A 12,135-nucleotide genomic window follows, 5' to 3' on the forward strand; every position below is an offset into this window, starting at 1 on the left:
TAAAATGGAGTGATAACAACAGTCTTCCCCCTTTGTTTGCTGAAGATAATATTTAAATATGAGTAAAAATGCCCTTCTCCTCCATGAAGGTCAGAGGGACATAGGGGTCAATCTTTGGTGTGTCTGGTTTATCATCTAAACATCCACTAACCTGTTACCCTTGGAGCTCCAAAAAGTCCAATCACCAAATAAATCAACTAACAAGTATTAAGTGCCCTACTATGTACCAGGTAATGTGCTAGGCTCTGAGGATTCAAATACAAAGAAAGAAATAATTCATACTTGCAAAGAGTTTACATTCAAATGAGAGAGACAAGAAGTATATATAAAAATGTATAGAAGAAATAGAAAATGAATAAATAGAAATACATAAAACTCGAAGGCAGTTTGATTGGGAAGGCATTCATTTGGGGTGATCAGAAAAGGTTTCATGCAAAAGATGGCATTTAAGCTATGCCTTAAAGGAAGAAAGTGACTGGAGTGGAGGCTAAGCTATAATGGCTCTATCACTTCTTAAAATATTCACATCATACTTTGTCTGTGCTAGAGGCATAGGCCTATAAATACAGGCTTTCTTCCTACGTCTATTTGTCCTTCTCCTCCACCCTTCTTATTCCTTTTATTTTATTCTGTCTCTTATGCCTTCTTGACCCATTCCTATTCCTAGCCCCAACCCCAACTGAAAATGCCCCTTTCTTCCTTATTCCCTGCATCTGGCATTACTATGTTATTCTTCCTCCCTCCTTTTCACTTCCCCTGCCCTTCCTCTTCCTCCCACTCCTGCTTCCTGCTTTTGACTCTTGCTCCTCCCCCCAATGCCATCCCTCCTCATCCTCCCTCTCCTTAAGCCCTTGGAATCAAGAATGGTCAATCTCAGCTCACAGGACTCAACATCTTGTACCTGGTGCCTCTCCCTGAAGTCCAGCAGGCAGTTTAGGAGGAACAATTTCTCATTCCTATCCCTTCTGTCAAAGCCCCTCCTTCTAGTCACCTCCCTGTCTGTGACAGGGACCAGCAGGCTTTGTCCAGTCCCACTTTACAGACTAGGAAGCTGACACAAGGAGAAAGCTCCGAATAACTGTTAGACCAGACGTGTCCCTAAAGCTGATCGAGTCCTGAACAGGCTGGTCTTGGTGCCTGGACACTTCCGTAGCCACTGTCAATTTGATCCCAAATATACTCGGCCTTCTTTCCCAGACAGCTCAGGATATTTCAACTGTATCCCATAGGATTCCTTATGCTACTCCATGTGAACTCCACCCACTATTTTGAATCTTTGTGTCCCTGCCTTTTGCTATTTTTCTTCCTCTCTCTTCACTTGGTCGATAGCATGTGGGGAACAACAGGGAATGACAGTCTTTGAGACACTTATGTGTCACTCGCCTTTAATTACTCCACAGACTCCCAGAGGCCTTCCCAGGAAGCCCCTGTGACAGTTTTATGTCAGCCTGCCCAAAGTGAAAAGTTGGGGGGGGCGGGGGTGGGGGGAGTGGAGGACAAACAAACTCACCGGGCAAAAAGAGCAGCCTGCTGGGGGTTGAGGAGGAAGTGGACAGGTGATTGGTTAGCTTGAGGATCTTCTTAAAGGAACAGGTATGAGGGGAGAAAAGTTCAAAAGGAGCTAAGACTATTAATGCAAGAGATGAATTCAACCAAGACAGAAGGGTCAAAACAGGCACTTCCAAATGTTCTGAAATCCCCTTCTCTCTCGAAGTTTCATCACAGATGCTGCAGTAAGCAGGCTCTGGAGAAGGAGAGAAAAAGCCTGTCCCCTTACCCTTCTTCCCTCAGCAGTCACTTTTGTGGCTTTGCTAGATCTCCATTAAGAACAAGAAACAGGTATCACACTAACTGCCTTGTCCTTAGGTGGTATTTAACCTTTCCAGGCCTCATCTGTAAAATGAAGGGTTGGAATAGATTAATTTCCTTCTGGTTCAAATTTTCTAGGATTCTTTTATTCTAAGCATAGAGGTGTTTTGACCTCTTTTAGAATGACCACTTACTAGGCAAAGAGGGAGGCCATGTTGGCTTCAAGAGAACCCGAAACTCATTTCAGCTTCCGTTATTGCACAAAGTCCCTAAATTTGAGGAAGTAACCCAAGTAGCTTTGTTTTGGCTTCTCCGCCCTCTCACCTTGAAAGTCAAACGTCTTGGGAAGTCATATTTAAAGGTCAAAGTTCAGAAAGGAAGCAGCATAGTACATTGGCCCCACTGTGCTCAGTGCCCCTAGGCATCCTGCATATATACACGTACATACACATGTGTATGTGTGTGTATATATATATATATATATGTCTATGCATATATGTGTGAATATAATGTGTGTACACACATTTATATAAACAGATAAGCGCCTCAGCACCCTGTATATACATATTCGTATATGTGTACATGTGTACATGTGTGCATGTGTACATGTGTACATGTATGTGTACATGTGCATGTGTACATGCAGGGAGTTGAGAGGGCCGTCTGTGCTATAACTTCAATGTTAGAGGGATAGGAGGCTGGGGAGAAAAGCTGCCTATCCAGCTCAACTAACCTCCTGAACACTGTGACTCTATTCTCTGATGCCCACTCAGCACCTCCACGCAGCCCAAAAAATGAGGAGAGGAATGCATGTTTGCATACATCTGTGTGCATGTATGTGTGTACGTATATTTGTATGTATGTATCGTATATACATACATACAAGGGTGTACAGATACATAGATGTATGTTTGTATGTATACACTCCTGCACTCACCAGGCTTCCCAGTGTATATAGATGTATAGAGTAACACCAAAGGGCAAATGGAGTCATTGTGCCAACCAGATGTCTTCCCTTACCACCACCATCCTCCCCCAGTGTTGAGGAGTCTAAATGAACAGAGAGGTTGCTTTTCTCTCCCTGCCCCCATTTCCCACAGCTAGAGGACCTGAGCACAGATGGCGTGCATTTCAGCCTCATTTATAGTTGTGCTTAAAAGAAATCAGAGGGACAGAAATCACATTTCATAAACAAATATAAATGCCCTTCTCTCTGGCATGAAGGGAGGGGGCAGGCAAGAAGGGCAAGGGTTGACATTGGGCCAGTTTCCTGCAAATGTTAGGGAATGGGCACATTGTCTAAACTCAGACACCTGGGAGGAGGCAGGTGGAGGCAGGAAGGAAGGAAGGGGCCTGGGAAATGTGCAGGGCCCAGAGCAAGAGATACAGAGACTTCCTATCTCGACTCCCAAACTTAAGTAGGAGGAATGGTTTGTACTCCAGAAGATGTGATTAAAAGGAAGACAGACAGTGTATACCTTCGCATTTAAAGTTATCTTTTCAGTTGCCTTTGTGTCCCCCTCAAAAGCCAGGCCTCATTTTTTCTCATCAGTAAAGTGATTCGAACCCAAAAGTCCCTTCCAGCTCTGAATCATATGAACTTGTGTTCTCCTTTACTGTTGTCCTTGTAAACTCTGTGCCCAGCACTGTGCCTGGCACATAGTAGGGGCTTAATAAATCCTCCTTGAATTAATTTTCAGCCTTGACCCTGCTGGAAACTGAAGGTAACCTTGTGGTGGGGCCTTCAACTAGGGAAGCAGCGGGGTGGGGAGGAAGACACAGTTCTCCCCCCACTCCTACCGGCTATACCTCCTGTTACTATGGTGACAAGTGTTCCTCCCTCCCACAGTCTTGGGGCTTGCTAGGGGTAGGGCCTCACGCTCTTCTCCCAATCCTGCTGCAGGCTCGCCTCAGGAGAGCCTGACAGGGAATGGGGCCTCAAGTCCCCCCACCTATCGGACCAGGTCCTCCTTTCCCCTACCCTCATCACTTGGGGGCGGCCCCCAAGGTCAGGCAGACAGCAAAGGAGGAAAGTGAGGGGGGTCACTCGCCCCTAGGATTGATCGCTAGGCTCGTCTGCAATAAAGAGATGGCCCCGGGCGCCCGGCCCATTATGCAGATCAACCTGCAATTTCCTCTAACAAAGCGGTGTCCCCGCCTCTCTCTAGTCCCTAGGGAGGAGATGGGACGGGAGGGGATGTCGGGAGGGTTGCTCCGGTCCACAGGACCTATCTTGGTCGCCGCTATTCCTGCTGCGCCTCTGTTCCTCTAGCTGGACCCCTCGGTGTCCCGTTCTGCCTGGGGCCTTCGGACTCTCAACCTTCCTCCCCCATCCCAAGTCCCAACGCAGCCCTGGGTCTTCACGCGAGACCCAGAAAGCCCTGGTCTCCGGACTTTTGCCCCTGGAAAGGGGACCTCGGGTTAGGCTCCGGGTGACACACCCAGGCGAGGAAAACTAGTAGCTGGACTCGGGAAATCTCCGGAGCTTCTATGTGAAATCATGCCGAGACAGTGACGAAGTCGGGGACCCGGAGGGGGCCCCACATTTGAGCCGGCGGTAACCGAGACTGGGGGGAACTTGGGCACATAAGGAGCCTCCTGACTTCCCGCCAGGAGCCCCAGGTGCCCATTTCTAATACCCACGCGGTACACGCGGGGTCCCAACTACGGATTTCGTTTTTTGCCCAAGCCACCCAGGGTCCCCGTATCTCCGGCCTCCCAAGCCGTGGGGTTCCCCTGTTCCCCTAGACACCAGGCTCCGCCGCCCTCGGGTACTGATCAAACCCCGTTACATCCCATTAAGAACAATTCGCTTCCCCGTTTTCATTTCCCTTTATAACCCTGGACTAAGTAAATGCGTCTGGACCTGATTGAATTGTTAGCGCCTTCGGTCCCGCTCCAACGCCAGGGAGCGTCTCCAAACTCACTGCGCGAGCTGCGGCCGAAACTCTGGACAGAATTCATCCCACGCGGGTCCTGGCGCACTGACTGCGCGGCGCCGCGCAGCTCAGGAACACGGTCTCTCTCTCCTTCCTTCTTCAGGCTCCTGTTCCCCACTTACTCTTTCTCTCTCCTCCACAGGGAAAGCGAGCATAGGGCCAGTCTGAGCCTGGGAGAAAACATCGCGCGTGGGGACCGGGCCGGTGGGTTCCGCGGGATGGGAGCAGTAGATTGTAGAAGCGTCCCAGGGCCGCGCGCAGGCTGAGTGTTCCGGCATCTCCCCGAAAAGAAATAAAGGTTTCCGCCGCGCTCGCTCCCAGACTTGTCCGTAGTTCTAGCTGTCTGGGCCGGAATCCGCGGGAGAAGCGCGGCATCTGTGGAGCCTTTGGGCCCTGCACACCCGGCTTCCCCTTCACCTCCAGAAGGAATAGCCGCCTGACTCCTGTGAGAATCCAGATTTTGTAGGGTTGCTTTGGAGGGATTTTGTTGTTTTTGTTTTTATAGGTTGGTTTGTTGCTTTTTGCGCAAACGGGTAAAAATGGAAAACTAGAGAAAAACAGAAGATATTAAGAAGTCAGGCCTGTAGCTGAAAATATGTGTGGCCCCGGGCCCGAGGCGGAACAGGGAGCGCCTCCTAATTGCGGCTTCGTTAGATTTCGAGTTTCGGAGGCTGAGGCTCGAGCGCTAATATCCGCCGCCCATTATCCCGGCTAATAAATTTGACCTATTGTTCGTTTGTTAAAATGATGTCACCTTGGAACAGTCCCTAAGCTCCGATTTCCATGAATTAGCCCTTTATTGAAACCCGGGAGCCAATGAGAAGAGAGAGGCTTGTTGCTCGCAGCCAATGGCAGCGGCGGGAGAGAAATTAGCAGCGGAAACTCCAGGTTCGGTTCAAGAAAGATGACACAGAGCCTGTCGGGCCCGCGCACTCTTGGCAAAGTTTCAGTGCGAGGAGAGGCGCCGGGCCCTTCATGGCTGCGCCGTAACGGGGACCCAGCCGCCTCCCCGCCCAGCCCAGCCCAGCCCGCCCGCCCGCCCAGGATGGAGGCGCCCGCCAGCGCGCAGACCCCGCATCCTCACGAGCCCATCAGCTTCGGCATAGACCAGATCCTCAACAGCCCGGACCAGGACAGCGCTCCCGCCCCCAGGGGCCCCGACGGCGCCAGCTACCTGGGGGGACCTGGGAGCCGGCCGGGCGCCGCGTACCCGTCCCTGCCGGCCTCCTTCGCTGGCCTCGGCGCGCCCTTTGAGGACGCGGGATCTTACAGCGTCAACCTCAGCCTGGCACCCGCCGGGGTGATACGAGTTCCGGCGCACAGGCCGCTCCCGGGGGCCGTGCCACCGCCTCTGCCCAGTGCGCTGCCTGCCATGCCTGCGGTGCCTGCTGTGCCAAGCCTGGGCGGACTCAACTTTCCCTGGATGGAAAGCAGCCGTCGCTTTGTGAAAGATCGTTTCACAGGTGAGCCATCCAACAAGCTCCGCGGCCCGCCGCCGCGCCCCATCGCTCCCGGGGCCCTACCGCTGCCTCGCTCCCCAGCCCAGTTGATGGGTGTGTTCCCAAGGTCAGGGCCTCTGTGTTTCTTGCCTTTCGTTCCCCCCAAACCACTCACCTCGCAGCTCGCCGGCCCAGGTCGCTTCCCTGGGAAAAAATCCCGGAATAACGAGAATTGCAGAGGCCTCCAAGCCCTGAGCCCCTAGGGGCCCCCGCGGCGTCGGGGTGGGGTTGGGGATCGGGGCTCCTGGAGGGCTAGGCGGGGGCGGGGTTGCAGGAGGTGGTGGAGGCGGGGGGGGGGGGGGTTGTCTCTGGCCCTAGTCGGGCCCCAGAGCTGTGGGAACAAACGAAACCAAATGAAATAACTAAGTGTTTTGCATCTGGAGGGGAGCCTGAGGCTGGGCCTGGCCGGGGGTCCCAGGGAGTCCCCGTACTCCTGTCTTGGATCAGGCTAAGCCCAACCAGCGAAAGGTGGCATTGGACTGGGCTCCAACAAGTCCCATCTATCTCCATAGCAGCGGCCGCGCTCACTCCCTTCACCGTAACTCGGAGAATTGGACACCCCTATCAGAACCGGACGCCCCCGAAAAGGAAGAAGCCACGCACATCTTTCTCACGGGTGCAGATCTGCGAGCTAGAAAAACGTTTCCATCGCCAGAAGTACCTGGCCTCTGCCGAGAGGGCGGCGCTCGCCAAGTCCCTCAAGATGACCGACGCGCAGGTCAAGACCTGGTTCCAAAACAGGAGGACCAAGTGGCGGTGAGAGAAGCCAGCCAGGCCTGGAGCCCGTCCTAGACTCTGGCCTGATTCACTCCTCCCTCCCGCCTGCCTTCCGTCTCCCTCCTCTCAGTCTCTCTGGCTCTTTATCTCCCCCTGCCCATTCATTTCTTTATGTCGGCCCGACAGCGTTAAGCTTTTGCTCCCTATCACCTTGCACAGCCTTTATTCCTCTTCTCCTTCCTACCTTTCTTCCCTTCTTGTTCCCCGTCTTGATCTTCCTGCATTTCTTCGTTCCTCTCCTCTCCTCTCCTCTCCAAATGTTCCTTCCCATGTCTTTCCTTCTCTCCACCTCGGTCCATCTCTAGAATTCCTGTTCTCATTTTTGTCTTGTTCTTTTACCTTGTTTTAGTTCATTTTCCGGTTGCTTATCTCCTCTTTCTCCTCCATGCTTCTCTTTTTCTATCTATTCCTCTATTTTTCTAGTCTTCTCTCTGTGCTCTTCTCATTTTCGGTGGGGTTTTTGTTTTTGCTTTCGTTGTCTTTTAAATCTCTCTCTCTCTCTCTCTCTCTCTCTCTCTCTCTCTCTCTCTGTCTTTCTCTCTTCCCCCATTTCTTTATTTCTTTCTCCCTGGTATGCTCTCCAGCCTCCTCGCCCCACCTCAGTCCTCTTTTACCCATCTCCCAGAGCATCTTGCCTGCGTGGGTTGAGGGGGGCTCTCTGATTTGGGAGGAAAGGGTTTCAGGAGAGTGGATTGAGGAATAAATCGGTAACGAGAGGTTTCTGAGAGACACTGAGGGAGGGACATCTCACTCAAATTATAAGAAGTGTTTCTAAAACCAACAGACCATTTTTGGCCGTTATTGTTACTGAATCGAAGCTATCTTTATTGTCTAAATAACAATAAAGATGCAACCGCAGCCTGGCGGAGAATCCTCCCTCGGAGAAAGCAAAATCATCGAAAAACCTACGAATAAAACCAAAAACAAGGGAGAAGTTCGGGGAGGGGGTAGGGGTTTCTCCGTGGGGTCGAGGAGGCCCAGACGGGTGGAATCTGTTTTCCTGGGACAGGTTTCTGCGACTTCTTTCAGATTTTGCTTCCTGGGACCAGGCAGGTTCTACTATCGGACCCCACCTCCTGTCCCCATCCAGTCCAGCCCCGCCTTCCTCCTTAATCTCCTAGCCACCGAGGCCACTAGGTCTTTCTCCAAACAGCCGCCTGAACTCGGGTCTCTAGCTCTTGGCCGTAACCGGCCCTGGAGACAAATTTAAAATCGTGACCTCAGGATTAAGGGAAAGAAGACTCCTGGGCGAGAGAAAGGCTGAGGGGTGGGGGCTGCGGAAGGGCATTGGGCTTCTCCTCCGGCCAATGCCTCGGAAATGGAGTAAGTCGTTGCGGGTGTGTGCACCCCTTTCCCCTACCCCGTGCAGGCGGCAGACGGCAGAGGAGAGAGAGGCCGAGAGGCAGCAGGCAAGCCGGCTGATGCTGCAACTCCAGCATGACGCCTTCCAAAAGAGCCTCAATGACTCCATCCAGCCGGACCCGCTCTGTCTGCACAACTCGTCGCTGTTTGCTCTGCAGAACCTGCAACCCTGGGAGGAGGAAGGCACCAAGGTTCCCGCCGTCACCTCGCTGGTCTGAGCCGCGGCCGGACCGCCACACCCCGAGAGCGCTTCTGGCCCGGGCCCGGGCCTCGGGACTAGGGACGGGCCCACAACCGCGGTCTCCCAGCGGGGCTGGGCCGGGCCGGGTCGGGCCAGGGTGGGGGGAGAGTGGGCAGGGGACGGGATGAGGGGCACGGGCTGCCGCCTTCCCAAAGAGGCCGGCAAGCCGCAGGGCAGCTGGGACCGCGCCACCCGACCCGGCCCGCTCCGTCTGCGGCCGCGCTCGCCCCGCAGGGCCCGGGGCTAGCGAGGGCTCCGCGCAGCAGCACAATCCGGGCCTTCCTTCCCTTCCCTCTGCAGGCTCCTCGCCCTTGCCCATGCCCCGGGCCCGACAAAGCGCCTTAGGTTTCACCTGCCCCGCTCCCCCCCGGGCGGGGCGCCTGTATAATACTTTGTACTTTTGCCCAAACGTGTAAATAAAAGTTTTCTTTAGGAATCGGCGCCCTGAGTCTGCTTCCCCCGGGAGGCGGGAAGAGCTGGGGGTGGGGGAATGTCAGATGCTGGGGGGAATGGGAGGTCAAGGCGACCCCAGATTTGGGGAGATAAAGGGGGCAGAGCCCTTCGCTTTTGTTCCGTTATTTTATTGAATTTTCATCCATTTTATTTAATTAATTTTATTTAATAAAATTTAGCTATTTAATTTTACTTCACTTTATTTCATTTCGTTTCCTTTTCCTTTCATGTTGTTCATTTTCCCATAGTTTTGCTCCCCTCCTGGCTTGGGGCCTGGGGTGGGGGGCGCGGCGGTGAAGGCAGAGGGACTCAGCTGCCCGAGGTCTCTTCGGCCCCTTTCTTACATTTCAGCCTCCCCGGGGACTAGAACGTTCTGTTTAGAGCTCGGACCCCGGGAGGACTCGGGGACGGACATGAGCTCGCTTCTGGAGCCGCCACCTCAGCCCTCCCGGAGGATCCTGCCCCAGGTCAGTGAGTGCCCACTGCACCACCTCCCTCCTTCCCTCGAGCTCAGGCTCGGATGGGGCCAGAGGCTGGAGAGTCCCTGGTGTCCTCAGAGGTTACTGGAAAGAAAAAGAAACCTGGGAGAAATTTTGGGAGAGACTCCGTGCTATAGATAGTGCAGGAACTTTCGGGCAGGCCTGGACCCTGGCGTAAGAACGAGCACTAGGGAGGGAGGGGATGGTGTAGAAAGAGTATATTTTAGGTCTAGGTTGGTGCAGCTCTCCACTGTGGACCCCAGGCCGAAAGTCAAGAAATGGTAGTGGGATCGGGGTGTCCAAGGAAGAAGCAGCTTTGTCCATGGGGTCTACTCTCTGGCTCCGATGTGACCAGGACGTAAGGGTGAGAGTACCTGGATCTATTCTTCAGATTAGTTTCCCAGTCCGACAATCACCGGTTATCTTTCCTCCTTCCTCAGCATGTTAGAGTCTTGGGTGCGCCTCGGAGAGGTGGGGTGGGACCGCTGAATTGGATGACTGAGATGGAGCTAGAGTACTTATGGAAGATTCTTGTGTAAACATTGGTTAAAAGGACCAATCTGATCAGTTCTCTGTGTTAAGGCCCAGCTCAGCGACTCTGTCTCGTATTAGGAGCAGCAAGAATCCTCTACCTAAACCTCACAAACCCTCTCGTGACACCGATCCCCAAAACGTGACCAAGTCTGGGGAAGTGTGGAGAAGGCTCAGGGCTTGGTGAAAGAGGGGATCAAAGTGTCTAGTGTCTTTTCTCCTTTACCAGTCTTGGGCCGGGAGTGGTCAGTGCCTCTCTGGCCTTTGTCCTCCTTGCTTCCAGGAGCGGACTCGAGGATGGCGGGAGAAAGCGTCCTCTCCTTTCTCAATTTCTCCCTCTCCCTTCATTCTTTCCTCCGTCTGGCCGCTTTAGGGGGGATCAGGCCGCGGTCATCGATTAACAGAAAAGTAGCAGTTGCGCCTCCCAGGATATCAAAGCGGTCAATCTTCGGCAGGATCTTCGAATGTGGATGGATGTTAGATGGCTGGTTGCATTCCCAAAGTCCCAAACACTCTGGACACGTAAGGAAGGCAGCACAGAAGCGTGGGGAATCTGCAAACTCTCCAGAATTATGTCTTCTTGCACTTGGAGCTTGCTGCCGAACCTCACACCACCTCCTGAAGAACCTTCGCTAAACAGGTGGGGGAGATGCCAGGCTTCCGGAAAGGTCGCTCTAGTCACCATAACTTAGGTTTTTTGTTTATTTGTTTCCCCTGAGAACGAAGGAGGTCAGGTTCATCTTTCAGAAACTGGGTGAACCAGAATTAACCTCGGTTAACTAGCTATTGCCGTTTTGTGTAGGATAGTTTCAGATGATTCACAGGGTACTATGTCCGAGGTCTCGGGGACTGCCTTCCTTTTATTTGTTCCTTCTTCCATTTTTGTTCCCTTTTCCCTCTCCCTTTTGTTCTCTTTTATTTTCCTTCTCTCTTCTCCCTACGCCCCTTCTTTTTTCCCCTCTTTTTTTCTGGGTTCTCAGCTCTACTGCCCCCTAAAAGGTCTCTCCTGAAGACCCTGACTGGGGGTCAGGGCCTCTCCCGGGCCCTCTGGTGGTGCCTCCTGGCTTCTCAACCCTTCTCCTCTTGAAAACCGCTCCCTATTTCCCTAGTACTCCGCGCTTGTCTTCGATCCCGTGTTCTTCGGGTACTTGACTTTCGTTAGACCGGGGAAAATGGTATGGCCTTCCTTCAACATTTACACTCTGGGCGCGTCCGGGGCGATTCACTCTGAGCATCCACCAGAGATGATTGAATGAAGTGGTTTCTTCCTTTTCCCACTGGCACACCCTCTTTCCAGGCCGAGCATCAGAAATCAACTACGGCACGAGATCCCAAGGAACCCAAATCCTAAAGCACTAGAGGACAACGCCCGAGCCGGACGTAGCATGTTGCTCCACCTCTGCCAGTCTCCACGGACTTCCTTCATCTTCGATTAAAGTAGCGATTTAAAAAAACATCATCACACTCTAGATAGAAAACGACTGAAAGGTCTTCGAGGTTTGTCATTAACATCTCAAAACGATGGCTTTCCCCTTGCCCGCCCCCACTTCCCTAAAAAATCCCAAGGCCTCACCCTTCTGCCTCTGAGAACGAAGGCAATTGAGGCCCAGGTCTCTGGAGAGGGTCGTCTTATTCAGACTGCATTTAGCGTCCAGTTGAATTCAGTGTGGGGAGGGTGGACTTGAGGGCCTCGTATTTTATCCATCGTTTTTCTTGAGGTTGATTTGTCTCTTCCCTTTCTCTCTGAGGTGTACGGGGCTCATTTCACTTATTCCCCTTTCCTAACAATCACCTTGGCTGTATGTGAAATCTTCGGGGAACGAAATCAAGCTAATGCGAAGCGGGGCAACTCTATCTCAGGGTCAGTCCGGAGGCCTGCTCGAGGCTGGGGTCCCTAGAAGTCACCTGCTTTTTCCAGGAGCCAGACATTCGGGAGTCGAGACACTGCCCACTCTTTCCCTCACTGATAGGGTTCTGCCACAGGAGGGAAGCAGGGATGGCGTTGTGTGCTTAAATCTCAATCGCCCTAACTCCAAATCCCTTGC

At 52.8% G+C, this 12,135-nt stretch overlaps 1 protein-coding gene across 1 annotated transcript; it reads left to right on the forward strand.

The window, feature by feature from the left end:
• The first annotated feature begins 5,631 nt into the window (after positions 1–5,631).
• TLX3 (T cell leukemia homeobox 3) lies at positions 5,632–9,067 on the forward strand. Its single transcript, XM_036752711.1, has 3 exons — positions 5,632–6,211; positions 6,760–7,003; positions 8,394–9,067. Exons 1-3 carry the CDS (start codon positions 5,653–5,655, stop codon positions 8,602–8,604), a joined length of 1,014 nt encoding a protein of 337 aa, XP_036608606.1. The 5' UTR covers positions 5,632–5,652; the 3' UTR covers positions 8,605–9,067.
• The last annotated feature ends 3,068 nt before the right edge of the window (positions 9,068–12,135 follow it).

The sequence above is a fragment of the Trichosurus vulpecula genome, chromosome 3, assembly GCF_011100635.1.
Source record: "Trichosurus vulpecula isolate mTriVul1 chromosome 3, mTriVul1.pri, whole genome shotgun sequence".
Lineage (NCBI taxonomy): Eukaryota > Metazoa > Chordata > Mammalia > Diprotodontia > Phalangeridae > Trichosurus > Trichosurus vulpecula.